The sequence below is a fragment of the Tamandua tetradactyla genome, chromosome X (genome assembly GCF_023851605.1).
Source record: "Tamandua tetradactyla isolate mTamTet1 chromosome X, mTamTet1.pri, whole genome shotgun sequence".
Taxonomy (NCBI): Eukaryota; Metazoa; Chordata; class Mammalia; order Pilosa; family Myrmecophagidae; genus Tamandua; species Tamandua tetradactyla.
In genome coordinates, this window is record NC_135353.1 from 166,055,266 (window position 1) to 166,080,549 (window position 25,284).

At 43.5% G+C, this 25,284-nt stretch overlaps 1 protein-coding gene across 3 annotated transcripts in view; it reads left to right on the forward strand.

Moving 5' to 3' along the window:
* Nucleotides 1-25,284, forward strand: part of GPR143 (G protein-coupled receptor 143) — a 112,199-nt gene that overhangs the window by 61,853 nt on the left and 25,062 nt on the right. For all 3 annotated transcript variants that reach the window (XM_077145409.1, XM_077145410.1, XM_077145411.1), the window contains 3 exons: nt 3,693-3,801; nt 4,919-5,036; nt 7,298-7,535. In XM_077145409.1, coding sequence (XP_077001524.1) covers nt 3,693-3,801; nt 4,919-5,036; nt 7,298-7,535 — 465 coding nt within the window. The remainder of the gene's footprint in view (nt 1-3,692; nt 3,802-4,918; nt 5,037-7,297; nt 7,536-25,284) is intronic.

A 25,284-nucleotide genomic window follows, 5' to 3' on the forward strand; every position in this document is an offset into this window, starting at 1 on the left:
AATGTAGTCTTGTCAGGAGCAAAATAAAACATCAAGAAGAAGATTCACATAACACAGGCAACTGACTTTTTTCTTTTCTTTTTTTGTTTTTACTATCTGTACAATCATTATCAAAAATCAAGGCTACTGGATCATAGCTCAGCAATTTCCAGTATTTCTTCCTAGTTATTCTAATACACTAGAAACTAAAAAAAAAATCTATATAATGAGCCAGTAGGCATAAATTATTTGTTAAATCCCAATTTCTCCACTTGATCTTTCAGTCTTCAGGGATATCTGACCTCTTTAACGTCTTCATGCTGGAAAGAGCTGTTGACCTTATGGGGAAGACATATGAAATTGGTTGATGTGCTTAAAGAAACAGGTACCTCTTGGTTTCAAGGCTTATCTGGCATAGGAACAATCTAGAGGCATTAAATTTCAGAAAAAATAAACTTACTAAGTAAAACATTTATAGAGTCTTAGATAGAGTGCAGGGCATTCTTTAGGGTTGTCAGGAACAGTGGTGGTTGGGGCTTGGCATACTATGGTAGTTTGCAATATCTGACTGAAGCTTCTGTAAGAGTCACCTCCATAACGACCTCCTGCCTCTGTTTGAAATCTCTTAGCCACTGAAATTTATTTTGTTCCATTTCTTTTTGCTCTTTTGGTCATGAATGCAATCTCAATCCCATGACGCCAGGGCCAGCCTCATCCCTGGGAGTCACGTCTCACGTTGTAACGGAGACTTACACCCCTGGGAATCATGCCCCATATATGGGGACGGTAGTGATTTTATTTGCAGAGTTGTCTTAAAAACCACATCTGAAGCAACAAAAGAGGTTGTGTGGAGGTGACTTGTAGGCATGGTTTTAAGTAGGCTTAGCTTTGCTATTGCAGAGATATGTTTCATAAGGGCAAGCCTCAAGATTGAGGGCTTGGTCTATTAAATTGGCAGTCCTTAATTCCTGAAGGAATATCAGGAATTCCTCAGGTGGGGAAGATTGATAGTGCCACATTTTCCCCCAGCCCCTCAAGGGTATTTTGCAAATGCTTTTTTTATTTTCTGCTTAAAATACTCAGAAATGTATCGGGATACTACCTTAACTCGTGCAAAATACCAAGATCTCATTCTCTATTTTAGGTTCCAGGTAATTAGGTTATTTAGATAAGCTCACCTGACAAGTTAAATTAGATAGTGTGCTATAGAATAATTAGATTTTGGTCAAAATAAACATCTCCTCCTTTGGTTTCATACAGAAGTTGAAATTTTAAAACACAGACAATATCATCCTTTTACCCTGTATTCTGATTTAACTTAGTCTTAACCAGATCTGATTTATTCATATCTCGAGTTGAAGTCTGATCTCTTTTTCAGCTTCTTTAACAGGAGCTGTATGGAGTAATGCTGACTTTCAGAACTGCAGAACTCTCTCAGCGTCGGGTGTCACACAGATACCCAAATTTCCAGGAAACTACCAGGTTATACGCAAAGAGCACAGCATCTCAGATTTTAGAAATAACAGTTAAAACTCAGGAATGGATATGAGTACTGTAAGAGCTTACAATGTAGGAACCTTTACAGTGAGCCTTACCGAACATTCCATTCTCCTGAATCTCCGATTGCCCAATCTCCGCCCGCTTCCTGTCCCCTGACACCTGTGCTCTTGGATTCAGTTCTTAGAGTTTGCTCATTATAGTTAGTTTATATCAGTGATATCATACAACAGTTGTACTTTTGTTTATGGCTTATTTGACTCAACAGAATTCTCCTAATTGCATGCTACAAAATTTCATTCCTTCCTGCAGCCACTCAGGATTCCATCATATGACTATACCCCAGTTTGCCCTTCCATTCAGTTGATGTACCCTTAGGCTTCCTCCATCCATTACAAAATAATGTCGCCATAGACACCAGGGTGTGAATGTTTATCTGTGTCCCTGCTTTTAGTTCTTCCAGGTATATACCTAATCATGGGTTTGGGAATCCTATGGCAGCTTATACTCAGCTTCCTATAGAACCACCACGCTGCCCTCCAGAGGGGCTGCACTGTTCTCCTTCCCTACCAGCGTAGGTATGTTTCTCACTCTCTCTCCACACATCTTTTCCAGAACTTCTCTCTGTTCATTTTTTAAACAGTTTTATTCACACACCATACACTCCATCCTGTGTGTACAATCAGTGGCTCCTGCTGTGATCGTACACTTAGGTATTCACCACTACAGTCTATATGAGAACATTTCCATTTCTTCTGTAAAGAAAGGAGAGGAAAAGGAAAAAAAAAAAAGAGAAGCAACAACTACAACAAGAATTCCATACCCTTTCTTTAGATCCTCCTCTTATTGGCATTTAGCTTTGGTGTAATGCCTTTGTTACAATTAATGAAAGATCAATTCAGTATTCCTGTTAACCATAGACCCTAGTCTCCATTAATTATATTTTTTCCATATACCATCCCATTTTTAACCCCTCTAAGCAAGCCTTGTTAGTCATGGGTTATACAGTTTCTTTGCTTGTTCAAACCTTCTGTGTTGGGCTCATCCCTGTTTACCCTTACGTACCGTGGAAGCCCCAGGCATGGCCTTGGGACAGTGTGAAGGGGAGCCACGAGGCCGCTGCGCGCGGAGCCCTGGAGTAGGAATGAGGGGTCATACGTCCCTGACTCCAAAGATGCCTTGGTCTTTATCTCTCTTCCATAAAAGCATCTAACTGCAGGGCAGGAAACAGGAAGTAGAGCACGGGAAATGGGTCAGATGTGATGGTGGGAGCCAGATAAGAGGAATGTAGAGAGTCAGCGGAATATAGGGGAAGGCACTCTCTGCTGAGACAGGGCACCTGCTTTCAGCCCTGCACTCACCCTCAAGGAAGCGTGACCCAGAGCAGGTCATCCCACCTCCCCAGGCTACCCTGGATTTCTTACATGCGGGATGGAAATAAGGGAGTGTACCCTAACCAAGAGGGCAGCTGAGAGCCAGCTGTCAGTTATACAACTTTAAAGCACTTAAAATACTCTGCCAGTAATAATAGAAAATCATTGTGCCTCTCTGGGTCAGTCTTTTCAAATCTCTGTTTGAAAAGTATATTCATTGTAACTTTTTTAAAAATAAAAATTCCATAAAAAAGTGGGGATTTGATTACATCAAACAAATGAAAACAACTTATAGAAAATGAAAAAAACTAATGGAAAGAAACACTTAGATGTTAACAGTGGCTGGCTACGCTGGTGGAACTGTGAATCTTTAATTCTTCTACGCGAAGCTTTCGTGTATTTTCCGACTTGTCTGTAAGGAGAAATGTTAGATTTTTCAGTATTTAAAAATAACAAGTATGCATTACTTTTATAATAGAGAAAACAAGCCTTTAGAATTTTAGTTCCCAAATTGGCAAAATGCAAAGAAGTTCTAGAGTTGAGTAATAGTGATCAGGTAGGCTAGTTTCTGCACTGTGACAAATGTACTATGGTTATGTAAGGTACTAGCTTTGGGGAGAGTTGGGTAAGAGTACAGGTGTACAGGAACCCTCTGTACTATCTTTGCAACTCTTAGGTTAATCTAAAATGACATCAAAGTAAAGGTGAAAGTTTTAGAAATACATCTTCTCTCTAGAGTGTATGATGACTCCAACTTGGACTCTCTTCTGGCTTGTGGACTCACATCCCTGTTAATAAATGTCAGTAAGGAATGTTGTATATCTTCTCCTGTTTCCTTTACAGTGGCCTCTTTACTAAAAGGAAGACAAGGCATTTACACAGAGAACGAGAGACGGATGGGAGCCGTGATCAAGATCCGATTTTTCAAAATAATGCTAGTTTTAAATCTTTGGTAATCTTCCTTCTATGGATTTTTACATTGCCAGCGGGAAGGGACATGAACAAAAAACTTGCCATTTTGCTGGTGCGGGTGTGACCTGGAAGTTACAAAGGGCAGAATCTTCAGAAAGGAAATCTTTGAAAGTTCCTAGGGGCCCTTTGAGGAAATGCATGGAGAACAGGAAAGCAAGTCCACAACTCATAAATTTCTGGAAAAATACTCAGATTTACCACCGTATACACAAAGCCTTTAGAACGAGATGTACCAAGTTTAGTTTTCAAACATCCCAGCCATATGCATCCGGTGTTTCAGCCCATTACTGGGGGGTTAACGTCAAAATACTTGGTCATGCTTTTTAAATTCACCCATTTGCATCACCTTGACACCAGAATTCCTGTGTCTACCAGAAGGGTGAGGGCACATGTTGGGTGTGGTCGCTCAGCTTGGTCAGGAAGGGCAGAGAGCAGGGGGAGCAATGTTCCTGTCCTTGGTTTTCCCCTGCTGCTCCCTTGCCCCAAGGTCTCAGACTGAGGCTCTGCCCACAGACGTGTGGCCAGGGAGAACACGACTGGAGTCAGCAGTGGGGTGAGGTGATACTCAAGGGACACGCCATGCCTCTGTGGCGTTACTAATTCATCTGATCAGAGGAGGCTTGTTTGGACACGCTCCTAGGAGACAAGTGAATTATCTCCCTCTAAACCACACTCGGCTTGCCATTTCAACCCATACTAACTCACCAACAGTAACAGTAAATACGCCAACCTTTAATGTTGCAATGAGATTTGTTTTGCTCTCCTTCAACACAGTAGGTTACACTTCAAAGGAAGAGTGAATTCTGGTAGTGTGATACGGTGCCAGAACCTCACACGCTGGAGTCGTGCAAAGTGTTACCATGGGAAGGGTTTGTCCATCTGAGCTTTAGTCTGAGAGGAGGAGTTACGCTTCTTAAAGTCTATGCTCCATGTGCTGGTTCCTCCCAGTTCTTGACCGTTGAAGTGGTCAACCCTCCACCATGGAGAGTGAGGACTTTAGTTAGGCTGGGGTAGAAGCCATCTCCCCCCCAACCCCAGCATTTAAAAGCAGATATTATTGTGTGTCCTCTTTACCTGTGGGCCATTCTTTCTAACAGCTGGTTGCCGAATATCATCAATGAAAGCCTCTTATTCTATCTTGAAATGCAACCGAATATCAATGGAGGTGCCTTGAAACCTGTCAGAAATGCAGCCAAGACCACATGGTTTATTATGGTAGGTCAATGATGATTTTTAAATTTCCCAGAAACCACAAGGAAAAAACCCAGAAGCATAAAGTATTGTTAATTAAATACAGAATGAGTTGAGTAGATTCTGTGCTACCTGTTCCTGGCCTTTGTGTTCCAGCCAGCTAGCCTCGTTCATTGTTGGAAATGTTAGTAAACAGCTCAACTGTTGTACGTCAATTTGGCACAGTGTGTCACACCTTTTAGGCAGGTGCACAATATCTCAGAATTTACCCTGAAGCAATATTCCAGGCCATACCAGGTCTGAAATAGCCAATATTGTGAAGTATTGGAGGCAATGGAAAATTCCATCAAAAAGAAAGGGCTAAGTCCATTATGGTCTTTGATCTTGATTGAATATTATATAGATGTTAAATATAGTGATTATGAAACCTCTAGTATTAAGTGACAAGATGTAGGATATAAAATTGTACTACATACAGCTATTTAAAACACACATATGGGGTGCGCAGGTGGCTCGATGGTAGAATGCTCACCTGCCGTGAGGGAGAGCCGGGGACAAGTCCTGGCCCATGCACTAAAAAAAAGGGAAGAAAGAAAGAAAACATGTGCATGAAAAAATATTGAATGGAAATACATGAAAGGATCGTTGGCTAGTAAAAGTGGAAGTGCCTTGGGTAGATTTTCTTCCCAAGTGTTTTCAATGTAACATTTATGATGAAAAATAAGTATGTGAGTTCTTGGTGGACTTTGAGCTGCAGAGAATTAATATTATGTTTCTTTGGAATTGGGGAAACTCTGGTTCCAAGGACTTTCAAGTAAGAGTAGGACACATCACCTGAGTCTCAACGCTTTGGTCTGACGTTTCACTTGTTTCCTTGGGTTTTTTGGGTGTGTATTTATCACACGCACGGATAAGGGTTCCCTGGAACTCGTTTTTTAGCTTCAGGAATTTTAGGTTAAATCCAATTCTGCCTTCGAAACATGAGGTGAGAGCCCCTGGGGTTCTGTGGTTGAAAATCACGTAGGGTGTCTGGCCCAGGTAAAATTGTCTTGCTACACAGGCGCCTCAGCGTCGTTGCCCCAAGTCTGTAAATAGGCTGCTGACCATCGACGTTAGATTTTTGCAAAAGTAGACCCAATGGTGTGGTTTTGGATAATAAGCTCCTCTCTCTGTTTCTGTCTCTTCTACTTTTACAAATGTCATTGCCACGATTTTTATTTGCTGGTTGGTTTAAGGCCTGGCTGAAAATGAGCAGAGTGGGTTGTTGAATTAATAGCGCCCCTTTGCTGAAGTAGCGCCTTGCCTTTGAGTATGGCAGACTTTCCCCCATTGAATTTCACCAGCACTCCAAGACTTTGGGATTGGAAGTCACCCTGCCCAGGGGTGTGAAATCACTCATTCATTAAGCCCAAGAGTGCTCAGCTCTCTGAAGGCCATTGATTCTGGCTCCCCGCTTATTCCACCCTTGCCTGTCAATGGAGAAAAATGCTTATGATAACATAGATATTTGCTGGTGTGTCCAGACTTAAGGATTTTTCTTTTCTGCTTATTTTCCTTTTCTTTTTGATGAGGGTTGGGAAACAGGCTCTCTGGATATTGCTGGGCGAAAAAAAAATTTCCTAAGTGATTTTAATATGTTATTTCCCATGGGGGCCAGTAAATTAACATTTCTGATACCTTTTCCTAATTAAGAAACATTATGGTATTTTATTAGATACTCATTGCAATCAAAATACTCTTTGTTGTTTTGTTTTGAACAATAAAAGCAAGATTCATTGGTTTTTAAGTTTAAACAACTTTGGTTCCAATTAGTTTCTGTGCTAAATGTTTAACCAAAGGCTGGTGTCATCTTTATTAGAGAAATGAAAATATTTTACTGAAAAGGCTGGGGAGAGAAAAGGTACTGTTGATTTTGTGACCAGCTGCATTTAGCCTACAGGAAGTTGGGAGAACATTTTGTAACTGATAGGAAATTCGGGGCTCCTTCCTCCTCCCTTCCCCACTGTCCTTTGCTAATCACCCCTCCTTTCTCCTCCTCTTCCCCCTCCTTCTGCCCCCCTTCCCTGCTCTCCTCCCCACCTTCCACCCCCCATTTTTTCAGGCACACTTTGAATGTACAGCACAGGCACCAATCTTTGTTTTGCCCCAGACTAGCCTTCCAACCACTTCTAGGTGAGGCCAGCCGCCAAGCCTCCCGAATAGCGTTTATCCACCTCGGTGACCACAGAGTGCCCCGGGTTCCTACTCCCCTACCCTGACCGCCATGTGTCTCTTTGCTCTCCCAGGGAATCCTCAATCCAGCCCAGGGGTTTCTCTTGTCTCTGGCCTTCTATGGCTGGACAGGATGCAGCCTGGCTTTTCAGAATCCCAGGAAGGAGATCCAGTGGGAATCGATTGCCACCTCGGAAGCCGAGCGAGCATCCTGCCCCGTGGATTCGGGCCCCTGTGCGAGGGGCGCTCCCAGGAAGACGGCGCTGGACTGCGGGCACACGTCGGAGGAAGCGCTGAGTGTGCTGTCTGAAGGTAACTCCCCAGGCTCCTCTTGGGGGCCTTTATCCCCCTCCCAGGGGACTCACTGGGGATGCCATAGCATCTGACCTTTGTCTTCCATTCCATCACCAGCCCCTCCCTTTCGTCTTTTAATGATGCCTTTCATTCCTGATTAAGTTTTTATTTAGCTCCACTTTGGCCCCTTGTGGGTATTTGGAATAGGAGACGAACTGTCACTTCAGACCCCTTCCCAACATGGGCTGTGAGAGAGTGAGTGCTACCACCTGACCCCTTTGGATTGTAGGCTATGTTTAATTCTGCACTCAGGACATCCGGTATGAACCCTCAGCCAGCCTGCACCTGCCCTTCTCACTGGCCTTGCCGTTTAAAGGCTAGCCTTGTGGTCTTCAGACTGTGCTCTGTGGTGGCCCTAAGGTGGTGCTTCCGGCCTCTTGCAAGTAATCCAAATTCCATTTCAAAGTTTGTCCTCAAATCTGTGGGGGAAAAAAGCGTGTGCAAATGTGTTCTCTACAAACATTCCCACGGAAACTCCCCAGCCTATTAAATTGTCCATCCAGCTTGGCTCAGCTGCGTGTGGAGCTCCCAATAATGGTGGTTTTCCTGCTCTAGCACTTTGCAAACTGGCCTGAGATTGCAAGGTAAACCCCTTAAAAATGGTTACCGTTTGCACCTACCTACCTATCTTAAATTCAGTTTTCTTGATAATGTTTAGTCAAATCAAAACACAGAAAAAATTGGATGTTCACTGTAATAGACGATAAACTTTGGCCTCAGTTTCTGGTTTCAGAGTTTTTTTGTTGGCTGAAGCAACCTTATTGTTTGAATTCACTATAACATTGATTTTTTTAAAGTAAAAATCAAATTGTAATTTATGAAGTACATTTTTATTAATACATTGCTCTTATCTATTTACATTTTAGGGTTCCCTGTAAGGCTTTATTTTAGCAAAAAGATATTTTTTATTACATCAAAGAGTTTGGGAACCACTGCTCTGACATCCATGAAATTCTAACTGACCTAAGAGTTTGTAATGTACAGCCAACTTAATCCTTAACAGGAGGTCTTTGATAGCTATAATTTTGTGGAATCCCACTAGATGGTTAAAACAGGAAGGAGAAAGAGTTTAAGAGAGTTAGAATGTTGAAAAAATTTGCCTGAGTATTCAGGATAGGAAGGCTGCTTTGACTTTCCTCAACTGGTACCCTGGGACTGGGGAGCAGTGGACGAAGATTCTTCACTAAACCCGTTACGTGTGTCGTCTCTCTCCCTCCTGAGTAGGGTTTCTCAGCCTCGGCTCTGTCGGCCTGTGGAGCTGGATGATTCTGTCAGGTGGGCTCTCCTGGCCTTTAGCAGCAGCCCTGACATCTCCCCACTAGAGGCCAAGACAAGCCACCACCCCACCCCACCCAGCCATGACGACCAAAAATGTCTTTAGACATTGCCAGATGTCCCCTGGAGGGGCACAGTCCCCCCCAGTTCAGTACCACTCTCCCCCCAAAATTAGGCTTCCCAAAAGCTTAGATCCAGAAAGGTTGCACTGCTTTCTCCAATGTGTTGTCTGCAGGAAATGCACACACAGGTGAAACCGAAACCAACTACCACCCAATCCAAAGCACTTTGATTTGTACAAAAATAGCACTGAAATGTTGAGCAGGAGAATGTGTGGAAAGGTGTTTGGAAAGGATTGAGAGGGGTTTTTATCTCTTCCGTGGCTGCTATTTGAGTACATTGAAGGAAGGTTCATTTTCAGAGTAAATGTGGTTCACTCTGAAGGCCAAAAAAAATGGTGTTAAGTTCATGGATTGATTCCATGAAATGGTACAGTCTGGTCATAAATCGGAGCCTTGAAGTGAAACAAACATGAAGTTCTGGTTAAAGCTAAAGGCAGGCTGAGTGTTTACAGACTTTCTGTCTAGTGCAAATAGTTTCTCAAGGACAGAAGGAGCCACCACATGGGAGTACTGTTAGCATGTGGACTTACTGATAGTGCCTGGCAAATGAGCCAAAAATCATATCTTGAAATACTTTGTCTGTTTTCTCATCCCGTATCTTTAAGTAGGCCAATCTTCAAATCTTTGGAAGTTCAAATAAAACAATAGAAAAAACAATGGAAGCCATCCCCACTCCCACTCTCTCCCACCAGTCGCCCAATAAACAATACCAGTCAGTCTTTCCCTTACTTTCATTCTTTGCAAACAGCTGCTGCACGGCTCTGTCCTTCTGAGCTTGGAAGTTTTCATGCTGAGGTTTTAGAAAAAGCAAATGATGACCACTAGAAAAATAAACAGATCAGCGGTTCCTCGGGGCCGCCCTTTTATAAGGGTGCCCTCTTGGCGTGGGTCATGGCATAGTTCAGAGGCCTATTGTCATGCATGTACAGGAGTTACTTTTGGAAATCCAACCCCATTTGTTTGGATGGTTTATATTTTGGAAAATAATAGATGATTTATATTTTCTTCTTCCTGGCCTTGCCATTTAAAGGCCAGCCTTGTGGCCTTCAGACTGCGCTCTGGGTTGGGAGGGTGACACAGCTCGTGAGGTTGGATGTTTTGTACTGGAATTTCCCTTCTTTATGCAAAGTTAGAGACCGCTAGCCTTTCAGCTGGGGTGGTTAAACGATGGCTGGGGTGCTCTGAGTCATTGCTGCTTTTCCTTTCTTTCTTTCCACAAAATATAATTCACCTACCATAAAACTCACCATTTCAAAGTGTACAATTCAGTGGTTTTTAGTGTATTTGAAAGGTTGTGCATCCATCACCATTATCCAATTCCACAACGTTTTCATCAGCTCCAAAAGAAACCTGTACTGGCTAGTTGTCTCTCCCAGTTCACCCCCCACCTCCCAGTCCCTGGTAACCACTAATCTACTTTTTCTTGCAAATTTTATTGAGATATATTCATTTATCATCTATTCCATCCAAATGATGCAATCTGTCTGTCACACTATCATCACTTAGTTGTGCAATCATGATCATACTCACTTTTAGACCGCTTTCATTACTCCAAAATGAAAATTATCAGACAGACACAAAGAAAGAAAACCCAAAACACCCCATACCCCTTATCTCCCCTGTTCTAGTTTGCTAGCTGCTGGAATGCAATATACCAGAAACGGAATGGCTTTTAACAAGGGGAATTTAATGAGTTGCTAGTTTACAGTTCTAAGGCCGAGAATTAAACAAGTCTATAGAAAAGTCCAATCAAAGGCATCCAGGGAAAGATACCTTGGTTCAAGAAGGCCGATGAAGTTCAGGGTTTCTCTCTCATCTGGAAAGGCACATAGTGAACACAGTCAGGGCTTCTCTTCTCAGCTGGAAGGGCACATGGCAAATATGGCATCAACTGCTAGCTTACTCTCCTGGTTTCTGGTTTCATGAAGCTCCCCAGGAGGCGTTTTCCTTCTTCATCTCCAATGGACTCTCCACTTCGTGGTGCTGCAGCATTCTCTGCTCTCTCTGAACCTCTCTGAATCTCCAAAATATTTCCTCCCCTATAGGACTCCAATAAACCAATCAAGACCCACTCAAAAAATGGGTGGAGACATGCCATCCCCCAATCCAGCTAAACAACCACTCTTGACTAAATCACATCACCTAGGGAAATGATCTCATTACAGTTTCAAACCCACAGCATTGAATAGGGATTGTTCTACCTTATGAAATGGGACTTATATTAAAACATGGCTTTTCTTAGGGGGCACACTTCCTTTCAAACCAGCACATCCCCCTATTATTGAGCCCTAGTATTGGTGTGGTATACCAGTTACTGTTGAAGAAAGAATATTACGGTATTACTGTTAACTATAGTCCTAGCTTGCAATAGGTATCCGCCCCCCACATACCACATACTGCTCTATTTTAGCCCTTTGTGCCAGTGTTGTACAGTTGTACCACTGCATGCAAGAACTTACTTAGATTTTAGTGTGAATTGGTGATATACATGACTCTAAACAACCCCTTTCAGCCAAATTGACCTACAATACAGCACTGTTTCTTATATTCCCACTGAGCCACCTCACTCCATATCTATTTCCAGACATTTAAAGTTCAGCCTCTTTAACAGTTCTGAACAATTAGATTACCACTCCCCTTTCTCTAACTTCTATTTCTAGGTATCCTATATTCTACATTTTAAGGCCCTGAGTTAATATATTCTACTTAGTTCACATTAGTGAAATCGTACAACATCTGTCCTTTTGTGTCTGATTTATTGCACTCAGCATTATGTCCTCAAGGTTCATCCATCTTGTCATGTGCTTCAGGTCCTCATTCCTTCTTACTACTGCATATTATTCCATTTTATACATATATCATATTTTCGTTTATCCATTCATCTGTTGATAGAAATTTGGATTGTTTCCATCTTCTGACAAGTGTAAACAATTCTGCTGTGAACATCAGTGTGCAAATGTTGTTTGTGTTCCTGCTTTCAGGTGTTCTGGGTATGTTATGCTGAGTAGTTATATTGCTGGGTCATAGGGCAACTCGATATTTAGTTATCTGAGGAACCATCAAACTGTCTTCTGCAGTGGTTGTACAATTTCACACGCCCACCAGCAGTGAATAAATGTTCCCATTTCTCCCCATCTTCTCCAACACTTGTAGTTTCCTGTTGGTTTCATAGCAGCCATTCTTGTAGGCATGCGGTGGTCTCTAATTGTGGTTTTGATTTTCATTTCCCTTGCAGCTAATGAAGAGGAACATCTTTTCATATGCTTTGTAGCCACTTGTATTTCCTCTTTGGTGAAATGACCATTCATATCTTTTGCCCATTTAAAAATTGGGTGTTTGACCTTTTATATTGAGTTGTAGGATTTCTTTATATATCAAACCCTTATCTGATATATGGCTACCAAATATTCTCTCCCATTGAGTTTGGCTGCTTTTTCACCCTTTGGACAAAGTCCTTTGACGATTTCCCGTTTATCTATTTTTTCTTTCTTTGCTTGTGCTTTGGATGTAATATTCAAGAAGCTACCTTCTTTTTCTGGGTCTTGAAGGTGTTTGCCCATATTTTCTTCTAGGAGTTTTATGGTACTGGCTCTAATGTTTAGGTCTTTGATCCACTTTGAGTTAATTTTTGTATAGGCCTTTCTTTTGGCTGTGGATAGCCAGTTCTCTCGGCACCATTTATTGATGAGATATGTCCCAGTTCATTGGATTTTGGTGCCTTGTCAAAAATCAAATTACCGTAGATCTGAGGATCTATTTCTAAACACTTAGTTCAATTTCATAGATTAGCATGTCTGTCTTTGTGCCGGTACCATGCTGTTTTGACCACTGTGGCTTTATAATGAGCTCTAAAGTCATGAAAATGTAAGACCTCCCACTTCATTCTTTTTCAGGATATTTTTGGCTATTCGCAACCCCTTTCCTTTCCAAATACATTTGATAACTATTCCAGTTCTGCAAAGAAGGTTGCTGGAATTTTTATTGTATTGCATTGAGTCTGTAGATCATTTTGGGTAGAATTGGTATCTTAATGACATTTAGCCCTCCTATCCATGAACACAGAATGTCTTTCTACCTATTTAGGTCTTCTTTGATTCTTTAAGCAATGTTTTATAGTTTTCTGAGTACAGATCCTTTATATCCTTGGTTAAATGTATTCCTAAGTACTTGATTCTTTTAGTTGCTATTGCGAATGGATTTTTTTTCTTAATTGCCTCCTTGGTTTGCTCATTCCTAGAGTATAGAAACAGTACTGATTTTTTGAACATTGATCTTTTATCCAGCCACTTTGCTGAATTTTTAAAATTAGTTCAAGTAGCTTTGTTTTTCCAAATACTGGATCCTGTTGTCTGCAAATAATGAGTTTTCTACTTCCTTTCCAGTTTAGATGCCTTCATTTTCTTGCCTAATTGCTCTTGTTAGAACCTCTAGCACAGTGTTGAATAACAGTGGTGACGGTGGTTATCCTTGTCTCATTCCTAATCTCAGAGGGAATTCTCTTCTTATTGAATATGATTTTGGCTGTGGGTTTTTCATGTATGCCCTTTGTCATATAGAGGAAGTTTCCTTCGATTCCTACCTTTTGAAGTGCTTTTATCAAGAAAGGATACTGAATCTTGTTGAATGCCTTTTCCATGTCAGTCAAGATGATCATGAGATTTTTCCCTTTCGCTTTGTTAATGTGGTATATTATGTTAATTGATTTTCTTGTGTTGAATGACTCTTGCATGCCTGGAATAAACCCCAGTTGGAACCCCGCAAAGGATAGGCCAAGCCTACTTAAAATTAGGACTAAGAGTCACCCCCAAGAGAACGTCTTTTGTTGCTCAGATGTGGCCTCTCTTTCTCAGCCAACACAACAAGCAAACTCACTGCCCTCCCTCTCTCTACATGGGACATGACTCCCAGGGGTGTGGACTTTCCTGGCAACGTGGGACAGAAATCCTAGAATGAGCTGGGACTCGGCACCAAGGGATTGAGAAAACCTTCTCAACTGAAAGGGGGAAGAGAGAAATGACACAAAGTAAAGTGTCAGTGGCTTCTTTGATTTGCGTATTTATGTCTTCTATAAAGGTTGACCTGTTTTCTCCCATTATGTCCTCAAATAATCTTCATAGTCCTTTACTCTTCTCTTTTGCTGCTGGGACACCAGTGAGTCTTATATGTGTGCATTTTATGTTGTCTGTCATTTCCCTAAGATACAATTCAGATTTTTTCCATCTTTTTCACCATTTTTCGTTAGTGTGTTCAAATTCAGTTGCTCTGTCCTCTAGTTGCTTATTCTTTCTTCTGCCTCTTCAAATCTGTTGAACAGTATATTTTTAATATATTGTCTCTAATATATTTTTAATTTGATCCCCAATAACTCATTTCTTTAAGAGCTGCTATTTTTCTACTTATTCTTTCAAATTCTTCCTTATGCTTTTCTAGTGTCTTCTTGATGTCCTTTTTATCTTTTTAGCCAACTTTTGATGTTAATTAGGAGATTTGTTTGACTATCTTTGATTAATTATTCCAAATTCTGTTTCTCCTCCAGCTTTTTAATTTGTTCATTTGACTTGGCCATATCTTCTTGCTTCTACTTATGATTTGTGATTTTTTTTGTTGTTGGTTTCCTGGCATTTTATTATCTTTGTTTGTTTGTTTGATATGGGCAGGGTCCAGGAATCGAGCACAGGTTTCCAGCATAGCAGGCGACAACTCTGCCACTGAGCCACCATTGCCTGCCCGGCATTTGATTATCTTGATAAGGTTATTTTGAAAGTTAGTTTCCCTTGCTCGTTTAATATTTTGTTTTTGCTTGGATTTGCATCAACAGTCTCCTTTTGTGCTTGATCTGTCAGTAATTCCCAGCTTAACCAAGGCCAGTGGCTAACTCAGGGAGTACAGTTCTTTTCAGAAATCTGTGTAAGGCTAGGCAGAGAAGCTTGCCAGTCTGCACTCTCCCCATCTTCCCAATGAATGGAGCTCTTGAGTCACCTATTATTCCCTACCACCCTGTCTCTCCCTGACTGTGGCAGCCCACTGGGCAGGGATTCAGACAAAGTGAGAATCCATTCAAGGCTGCAGTCCTCTGGGTGTGCTGGAAACCGCTGGCCTGGGGGTGAAGAATAGGCTCTGTGTACCTCAGTGAAGACTGGCTGGTAGGTGTGATGGGTCTGGTGATTCCCTGACTCCTGTGTGAAAAGACTCTGGGGCTGTGCAACTGGAAGTTTCTACTTAACCAACGAGCAGCTGGCCCAGGAATGTTCTGCTTTTCAACAGCCAGCAAGATTGCCTTAGGGGTAGGCAGAGAGCACCTGGTGTTGCAGTGCAGCTCCCTCACCCCTGCCTCTCTGCTTTTGTATGCAGTGAGCACCCCGAGTCCCTGTGTATAATGAATTGAGGCAGTGGGACCCAGAGAGTCTCTCTTTCTGGCCAATTGTTAGACCAACTCTGTTCTGCAACCTCCCCTCCTCCTAAGGGGAGGACTTTCCAACCTCCCCAAGGCCAGCTTCCCACAGCGACCTGCCTCAGGAATGGAGTAGGCACAGGCCACCACAGTAGCTTCTCTCTATGTGGTCTACTGGTTCCTGGGTTCCCGCAGGAGAACACTAGGCTGTGGGACTGAGAGGATTACCCCTCCCACTTCTCCAAAGCAGGAGTGTGCTGCTTTTCAGCTGCCTAATCCGGCTGTTGTGCAACAGCAGACCTTAGGGATGGTTGCGATTGATATACTCATCCCACTTTCTCAGTCCTAGCTTCTCCACTTTTCCATCCAGTTCCTCCTTATATAATGCTGAGGTCCTTCTGGTCACTTGGATTCTGAAACTACTGCTTTGGTCAATTTATACCTCCTGCTTCTCTAGTTGTTTTTTGGTGATGGAGTGAGTTCTGCCCAACCTTTGCCCCTAATCTACTTCTGTCTCTATGATTTTGCTTGTTCTGGACAGTTCATATAAGTGAAATCTTACAATATGTGGCCTTTTGTGTGTGGCTTCTTTCCCTTAGCCTAATGCTTTCAAGGTTCATCCATGCTGTAGCATATATCAGTACTTTACTCCTTTAGATGCTGGAATAATATTTCATTCTATGGCCATACCCATTCTTGTTATTTTAATAAATGCTGATCACTTCCAAAATCCTGACAGGCCCTGTCCTAGAAGCTTTGTGGGGTGTTAAGTACCAGAGGCATGCACTTCTTACCTTCTATGTTCTCACATTCAGTTGGAGAAAATAAAAAGGGAAGAACAGACTAATCAGTGGAAATCCCAGTTTGAAAAAACTTTGGAGGAAAAAAGAATGTACATAAGCAAAACCTTTTCAAAATAAAACAAGAAATACAATCAGTATTTTCTGACTATGGAAAGAATTTCCATAAAAAATAGCAGCTGTCAATTTAGAACTCACTGGTGTATTATTAACTAGTGTCTCTTGGGTCAGGTTTTTGGAGGATTTCTTGAAGCACACAGTGAGTTTGCAAAATTAATGAAAAATCTTCAGCAGAAATATAAAGTGGAGGGACAATTGAGGTGATGGTCAAGTTTTAAGTTCGCGTCTAGTCAGTCTTGGAATCTCTTTAGATTGCCAGTAAAATACAGTCAGTGCCATTTTGTATAGGAACCCTATGCAGGGATTTGTGTACTTTAAAAAAATCATGGAAGGATTTTAATCTTTAAAGCACTTAAGTGTTTAGCTGCTTGACACTTTTAGGAAGATCTCCACATCTGACTTTCGGCTGACATTGGGGGATCCCCTCAAATTTTTCCCAAGTCCCTTGCCTGGAACCTGAAGAATGAGCCTGACTTCTCTATCAGGAGTATGAGGGCCCTAACTGTGGTATTAAATGTTCCCTCATGGGCTTGGCCAGCTTGCAGAAATGTTTTGAGTTGTCATCCTCCTTACCCTTGCGCACAGGATCATTCAAAGAGAGCAGGTTTCCAGCCCCCAAAACCATGAGACAATATGTTCCTGTGTTTAAGCTAAATCCAGTTTGTTGTGTTGTTATGGCATCCTGAACCCCGTCACCCACCCTCCCACTGGGCTTCAAGTGTCCCTGCGCTGACTATCCCCTGCTTTTGCATTCCCACCCCACACCCCTGTCCTGTGCATACGCATGCCTTCTAGCATATTTTTAATTTGGTCTGTAGTATCTCTCATCTCTCTGAGATCCATGATTTTTCTATTTATTCTTTCAAATTCTTCTTTATGCTCTTCTAGTTTCTTCTTGATATTCTTTAACTCATTATCCAAACTTTGCATTTATTTAGATTTGTATTAATGTCTTTGATTACTTGTTCTAAATCCTATGTCTCCTCCTATGTTTTAATTTTGTTGTTTGAGTGGGCCCTATATACCTGTATTTCATGTGCTTTCTGATTTTCTTTTGGCTTGGGGGCATTTGATTATCTTCATAAGGTTAATCTGAAAGTTGATTTCCTTTGCTCATCTAGGATTTTGTATTTGCTTGGGTTTGCACTGAAGGTCTGCTTTTAGTCTAGGTTTGTCACTAATTCCTTACCAAACCAAGGCCCTGACTTCATGCAGGAGATACAATGCTACTTAAATATCTGATGAAAGCTAGGCAGATGGGCTGTTCACCAGACTGCACTTTCCACTTCTTCTCAGCAGATGGTGCTCTTGGGTCACCCTTCCCCTCAGGTCCACTTCTTCCCAAGTGTTGCAATTGTCTGAGCAGGATGGTGCAATTCCATCCAAGGCCTCTGGTCTCAGTGCGCATTGAAAGCCGCCAGACCCAGGGCTGGGGATCGGGCAGTGTGCATCTCAACAGAAAAGCCGCTCGTGGGCCCGATGGATCTGCTGTTCACTAGATTCCCGCTTGGAATGACACTGGGTTGTGAGACTGAGTATTGCCAGTGCCCGTGCGCTCAGCCAAACTGAAAAAGCCTAGTGGTTCCGCACAGCTTGACTCGCTTCCTTGGCCATGCCTCTTTGCCTGTATCTGCCTGAGGACTCCCGACCTCCATGCAGAAAGGGGAATGGTAGCAGGACCCAGTGAGTCTCTTTCACCGGCCAATTGTTAGACCAGCTCCCATCTGCCCAGTGGAAGGCATCCTAGTCTCTACCAAAAACCCAGGCACTCTCAGTGGCCTCTCTCTCAGGGGTTGTGGGCAGGCACCATGCACTGGCTGGAAGGCTGTGGCAGGCAAACCAAGTTTGCTGGCTGCTGGGTCCCCCATGGGAGCTCCCAGCTGCGGAGCTGAGAGGGAGGATCTCCCAAGCGAGCTGTGGAGGCAGGCAGGAACAAAGGGTACGCCTCCCTTTCGGGGCCTGCGCGCTCCTGCACACCAGGAGCCCCGCCTACACACCACCACTTGCTCCGCCCCGGTGGAGTCACAGTCTAGCACACTGACCCCATTCTCCGCATCCCAGTTTCTCCACTTTTTCAGCCGGGACCTCCCTATGTAATGTAGAAGACCCTGGGTGGTCGCTCACACCCTGGAATTGCTGTCCTGGTCGTTTTTCTGTCACTTCTCTAGTTGTTCCCCAGGGCAGGGGTGAGCTCAGCCTATCCTATTCTCCCATCTTCCTGGAAGTCCTACATTGGACTTTGAGTAAGTTGAGGACGCCCAGTTGCTGCCACTTCAGCACCTAATGTCAAGGAAAAACCTTTACAAGAACTGTTTGTCTAATGAATGCTCCCCATCATGGACCTAAGCAGAGTAAGCCTGCACCTGCGGTGAGATTTTTCCTCAGAACATGAAATGTAATTTAAAAAAAAAAATTGCACATCAACTAAAGGTAATGACGCTTGTTTACCAAACAGGCAGCCCCAACTATTGTCAGCAGTAATCTAGGCCCTAAGCTTCCTGAAGGCTTCTCAGTTTGGACACTTCCAGACTTTTACTATGACGATGAAAGAATGCTAAGAGTTTGCTTTTACCATTTTACACTTCTTGTGTAAATGAATTTTTACGTGGACTCGCGTCTTTTCTTGTGGTAAAAATCTTTCTTCCCCTGTGGTTAGCACAGCCATTTTGGATGTTCAGGGTTCTATTCTTATAGTTTCCTGCCATATTACCACCATTAGCTTACCTTGTCAATTTATCCATTTCCTCTCTTCTCACTTCCCTTTTAAAACTCCTTATCTTGTTATTTGGGGTTATTTCCATTAACCCAGCTAGTGAGGAAGAAAGTGCCTGTTAAAGGCTTAAATAATGTTTCTCGAAATATGGCCACTTAAAACTTTAAGATCCTGGTTAAAATGAAAGATGTCATTGTTACTGCAGCTGATTATTTTACCCTTCCTCTATCTTATCTAATGGGCCTAAAAGGAAAATTTAATTTTATTTCTCTGTTAAAGCTGTGGGGAAAGATCTCTAGTTAATTTTTAGCTTAGATTTTATACTCGGGTTTTATCTCTTTCAAAGATTTTCCTTCAGGAAACAATTCACAGTATTGAGTAAGGAGATTGAAAATTCTGTACAATAGAGAGACATTGATTCCCACAAATGCTGTTTGGGAAGGATTTCCCCCTCTCCATGTCCCCACTGGGACCCTGCAGCCCCTCCCCTCCCCTCCCCACCTCCTCCAGTTGAGGACCTTGGGGCTGTTTGCTGAGCCTGTGCACTGAAACGTGGGTGCACTGACGCCATGGCTGTGTGTTCTGGTCATTGCCAGCACGCCTGCCTGGTGCTTGGTCCTGGCACGTGAGAAATGCTCCATAGCTGTTTGTGATAACAGTTATCACTATTATAAATTGGCATTGGAAAATTGGATTTTGTCTAGCTTTGCAAGTAGCACGTTTCCAAAAAACAGTCTAGCTAGAAAATAAGAATAATTGATTGTAAGATTTGAAAAAAAATCCTAATATAAGAATGAGTTCTTAAACTCTTTTTTTATGTTAAAATTGTTTTTAAACTTTTCTTAAATTGTATAATATAACATATATACAAAGCAAAGAAAGAAAAAAGCAATCGTTTTCAAAGCACCCTTCAACAAGTAGTTACAGGACAGATCCCAAAGTTTGTCCTGGGCTGCCATACAATCCTCTCAGATTTTTCCTTCTAACTGCTCCAGATCATCGGAGGCTAAAAGGAATATATATATTTTTAGCCATTAATTTTTTTGTTTTTTCTGAAAAAATAACATATATACAAAAAAGGAATAAATTTCAAAGCACAGAACAACGATTAGTTGTAGAACAGATTTCAGAATCTGGGTGGATTACAATTCCACAATTTTAGGTTTTTACTTCTAGCTGCTCTAAGATACTGGAGACTAAAAGAGATATCAGTTTAATGATTCAGCAACCATATTTATTTGTTAAACCCTACCCTCCCTGTGTAACGCCACCATCACTTTGATCTTTCTCCCACTCTTTAGAAGTATTTGGACTATGCCTGTTCTGCCTTTTTCATGCTGGAAGGGGTTTCAGTGATAAGGAGTCAGGAGATGGAACTAGCGGATGTTCTACAGAGGCTGGCCCCTGTCGGTTTCAGGACTTATCTGGTCCATGGACCCATCTGGAGGCCGTAGGTTTCTGGAAAGTTAATCTAGTGCATGGAACCTTTGGAGAATCTTATATAATGCCCTGAATGTACTTGAGGATTGTCGGGAACAATTTTGGTTGGGGTTTGGCAAGTTATGATGGGGAGCAATGTCTAACTGAAGCTTGTGTAAGAGCAACCTCCAGAGTGGCCTCTCAACTCTGAACTCGCTCATACCTTATTTGTTACACTTCTTTTCCCCTTTTTCTCAGGATGGAATTGTTGATCTCATGGTGCCAGGGTCAGACTCATCCCTGGGAGTCATCTCCCATACCCCCAGGGAGACTTTCACCCCTGGATGTCATGTCTGATGCAGGGGGGAGGGCAATGATTTCACTTGCAGAGTTGGGCTTAGAGAGAGTGAGGCCACATCTGAGCCACAGCAGAGGTCTTTCAGAAGTAACTCTTAGGCATGCCTATAGGTAGTCTCAGCTTCTCTGCTACATCCATAAGTTTCACAAGAGCAGGCCTCAAGATGAAGGGATTGGCCTATTGATTTGGGTGTCCCTAATGTTTTGCACAGTAACGGGTTTCCCTGATGGTAAAGTTTAATAGCTCCTTTTTTTTCCCCCATCCCTCAAGGAACTTTGCCAATACTTTTTTATTATCTGCTTAATATATTCTGGGATACATTTAGGCATTACATTAAGCTGTACAGGATTAAAAGCCCTCATTTTCATTCTGGCCTCCCTGTGTTTTGATTGTTTAAATGAGCTATCTAGATAGGTTGAGTTAGATTATGTGCTACAGAAAAGTTAGATTCTAGGCAAAATAAACCTTTCTTCCTTTGGTCTCAAAGAGTAGGTGGGGTTCTAAAATATAGATATTGTCTTCCTTACCCCTGTGTTTGAATTACCTTAATCCTGACCTGATCACTTTTGTTCTTATCTCTGAATACCCTGTTATACATATATAAAACAGCCTCTAAAAATCCAGAAATAATAATTACTGTTCCAGACAAAATATGACTGCTACAAGAACTTACAATCCAGGACCCTGTTTCCTTACAGGCATTTTCTAAATGAGACCATACAATAACTCCTCTTTTGTTTCTGACTTATTTTGCCTCACCAAATGTCCCACAGGTTCATTCACAATGTTTCATGCCTCACAACTTTGTTCCTTTTTGTAGCAGCATGATACTTGATCATATATATATACCATTGTTCACCAGTCTACTTCTTAGTCAGTGGATCCTTCAGCACTTTTACCATGGTCATAAAAGTGGAGTCATATAGTATCTGTCCTTTTGTGTCTGGCTTGTTTCACTCAGCATTATGTCCTCAAGGCTCATCCATCTTGTCATATGCTTCAGGACGTCATTTCATCTTACTGCTGCATAATATTCCATCATATATATATATACACACACATATACCACAATTTGTTAATCCACTCATCTGTTGATGGGCATTTAGTTGGTTTACATCTTTTGGCGATTGTGAGTAATGCTGCTGTGAACATCAGTGGGCAGCTGTCTGTTTGTGTCATTGCTTTTAGCTCTTCGGTGCTATTGACAGGTCATTGGGCAACTCGATATTTAGTTTTCTAAGGAACCACCAAATTGTCTTCCATAATGGCCATACATTATACATTCCCACCAGTTCTGGATAAATGTCCCAATTTCTTTACATCCTCACCAACATTTTTAGTTTCTTGTTTGTTTAATAGCAGCCATTCTTATCGGTGTGAGGTGGTATCGCATTGTAGTCTTGATCTTCATAGCTAATGAAAATGAGCATCTCTTCATGCGCTTTTGAGCCGTCTGTATTTCTCTTCAGAAAAATGTCTATTCTTATCTTTAGCCCATTTTATACTTGGGTTCTGTATTAGCTAGGGTTCTCTAGGGAAGGAGAATCAGCAGGCGATGTCTAGATATAAAATTTGTAAGTGTCTCACATAACCCTGGGAATATAGAGTCCAAGATCTGTAGCGCAGGCTGCAAGCTAGTAACTCTGATGAAGGTCCACAATGAACTCTCAGGAGGGGCTGGCTGGGCAACGTGGCAATGTAAGCGTTCGAGGTCTTGTAGGGCAGGCCGCTAGCTGGTGACTCTGATGAAGTTCCTCAGTGAAATCTCAGGAGGGGCTGGCTGGGCAATGTGGCAATGTAAGCGTTCGAGGTCTTGTAGGGCAGGCTGCTAGCTGGTGACTCTGATGAAGGTCCTCAGTGAACTCTCAGGAGAGGCTGGTTGGGCAACGTGGCAATGTAAGCGTTCGAGGTCTTGTAGGGCAGGCCACTAGCTGGTGACTCTGATGAAGTTCCTCAGTGAAATCTCAGGAGGGGCTGGCTGGGCAACGTGGCAATGTAAGCGTTCGAGGTCTTGTAGGGCAGGCCGCTAGCTGGTGACTCTGATGAAGTTCCTCAGTGAAATCTCAGGAGGGGCTGGCTGGGCAACGTGGCAATGTAAGCGTTCGAGGTCTTGTAGGGCAGGCCGCTAGCTGGTGACTCTGATGAAGTTCCTCAGTGAAATCTCAGGAGGGGCTGGCTGGGCAACGTGGCAATGTAAGCGTTCGAGGTCTTGTAGGGCAGGCCGCTAGCTGGTGACTCTGATGAAGGTCCTCAGTGAACTCTCAGGAGAGGCTGGCTGGGCAACGTGGCAATGTAAGCGTTCGAGGTCTTGTAGGGCAGGCCGCTAGCTGGTGACTCTGATGAAGTTCCTCAGTGAAATCTCAGGAGGGGCTGGCTGGGCAACGTGGCAATGTAAGCGTTCGAGGTCTTGTAGGGCAGGCCGCTAGCTGGTGACTCTGATGAAGTTCCTCAGTGAAATCTCAGGAGGGGCTGGCTGGGCAACGTGGCAATGTAAGCGTTCGAGGTCTTGTAGGGCAGGCCGCTAGCTGGTGACTCTGATGAAGTTCCTCAGTGAAATCTCAGGAGGGGCTGGCTGGGCAACGTGGCAATGTAAGCGTTCGAGGTCTTGTAGGGCAGGCCGCTAGCTGGTGACTCTGATGAAGTTCCTCAGTGAAATCTCAGGAGGGGCTGGCTGGGCAACGTGGCAATGTAAGCGTTCGAGGTCTTGTAGGGCAGGCCGCTAGCTGGTGACTCTGATGAAGTTCCTCAGTGAAATCTCAGGAGGGGCTGGCTGGGCAACGTGGCAATGTAAGCGTTCGAGGTCTTGTAGGGCAGGCCGCTAGCTGGTGACTCTGATGAAGTTCCTCAGTGAAATCTCAGGAGGGGCTGGCTGGGCAACGTGGCAATGTAAGCGTTCGAGGTCTTGTAGGGCAGGCCGCTAGCTGGTGACTCTGATGAAGGTCCTCAGTGAAATCTCAGGAGGGGCTGGCTGGGCAACGTGGCAATGTAAGCGTTCGAGGTCTTGTAGGGCAGGCCGCTAGCTGGTGACTCTGATGAAGTTCCTCAGTGAAATCTCAGGAGGGGCTGGCTGGGCAACATGGCAATGTAAGCGTTCGAGGTCTTGTAGGGCAGGCCGCTAGCTGGTGACTCTGATGAAGTTCCTCAGTGAAATCTCAGGAGGGGCTGGCTGGGCAACGTGGCAATGTAAGCGTTCGAGGTCTTGTAGGGCAGGCCGCTAGCTGGTGACTCTGATGAAGTTCCTCAGTGAAATCTCAGGAGGGGCTGGCTGGGCAACGTGGCAATGTAAGCGTTCGAGGTCTTGTAGGGCAGGCCGCTAGCTGGTGACTCTGATGAAGTTCCTCAGTGAAATCTCAGGAGGGGCTGGCTGGGCAACGTGGCAATGTAAGCGTTCGAGGTCTTGTAGGGCAGGCCGCTAGCTGGTGACTCTGATGAAGGTCCTCAGTGAAATCTCAGGAGGGGCTGGCTGGGCAACGTGGCAATGTAAGCGTTCGAGGTCTTGTAGGGCAGGCCGCTAGCTGGTGACTCTGATGAAGTTCCTCAGTGAAATCTCAGGAGGGGCTGGCTGGGCAACGTGGCAATGTAAGCGTTCGAGGTCTTGTAGGGCAGGCCGCTAGCTGGTGACTCTGATGAAGGTCCTCAGTGAAATCTCAGGAGGGGCTGGCTGGGCAACGTGGCAATGTAAGCGTTCGAGGTCTTGTAGGGCAGGCCGCTAGCTGGTGACTCTGATGAAGTTCCTCAGTGAAATCTCAGGAGGGGCTGGCTGGGCAACGTGGCAATGTAAGCGTTCGAGGTCTTGTAGGGCAGGCCGCTAGCTGGTGACTCTGATGAAGGTCCTCAGTGAAATCTCAGGAGGGGCTGGCTGGGCAACGTAGCAATGTAAGCGTTCGAGGTCTTGTAGGGCAGGCCACTAGCTGGTGACTCTGATGAAGTTCCTCAGTGAAATCTCAGGAGGGGCTGGCTGGACAACTGTGGGAATGGAAGAGTCCAGAATCCTTAGGGCAGGCTGTGAAGCTGCAACTCCTTTGAAGGGTCTGGACTCCACAGGAGAGGTTGGCTGGCTGAAGCAGGAAGGAAGGACCATCTCTTCTGAATTCTCCAGGGAAAGATACCTTCATTCAAGAAGGCCAGTGAAGTTCAGGGTTTCTTTTTCAAATGAGAAGGCACATGGCGAATACAGTCAGAGCTTCTCTCCCAGTTGGATTAGATTAAGCACCACTCATTGCAGAAGACGCTCCCTTTAACTGACTCCAAACACCATCTAGCTGTGGATGCAGCTGACATTATCATGATTTAAGTCCATGAAATGTCCTCAAAGCAAACAGGCCAGCTCTTGCCCAACCAGATGGCCCGGCACCATCACCTGGCCAAGTTGACAGATGAATCTGGCCATGACAGGTTCTTTGTTCTTTTGTTGTTGAGTTGTATGATTTCTTTATGTATACAGGGCATCAAACCTTTGTCCAGTGTGTGATTTCCAAACATTTTCTCCCATTGAGAAAATTCTCTTCA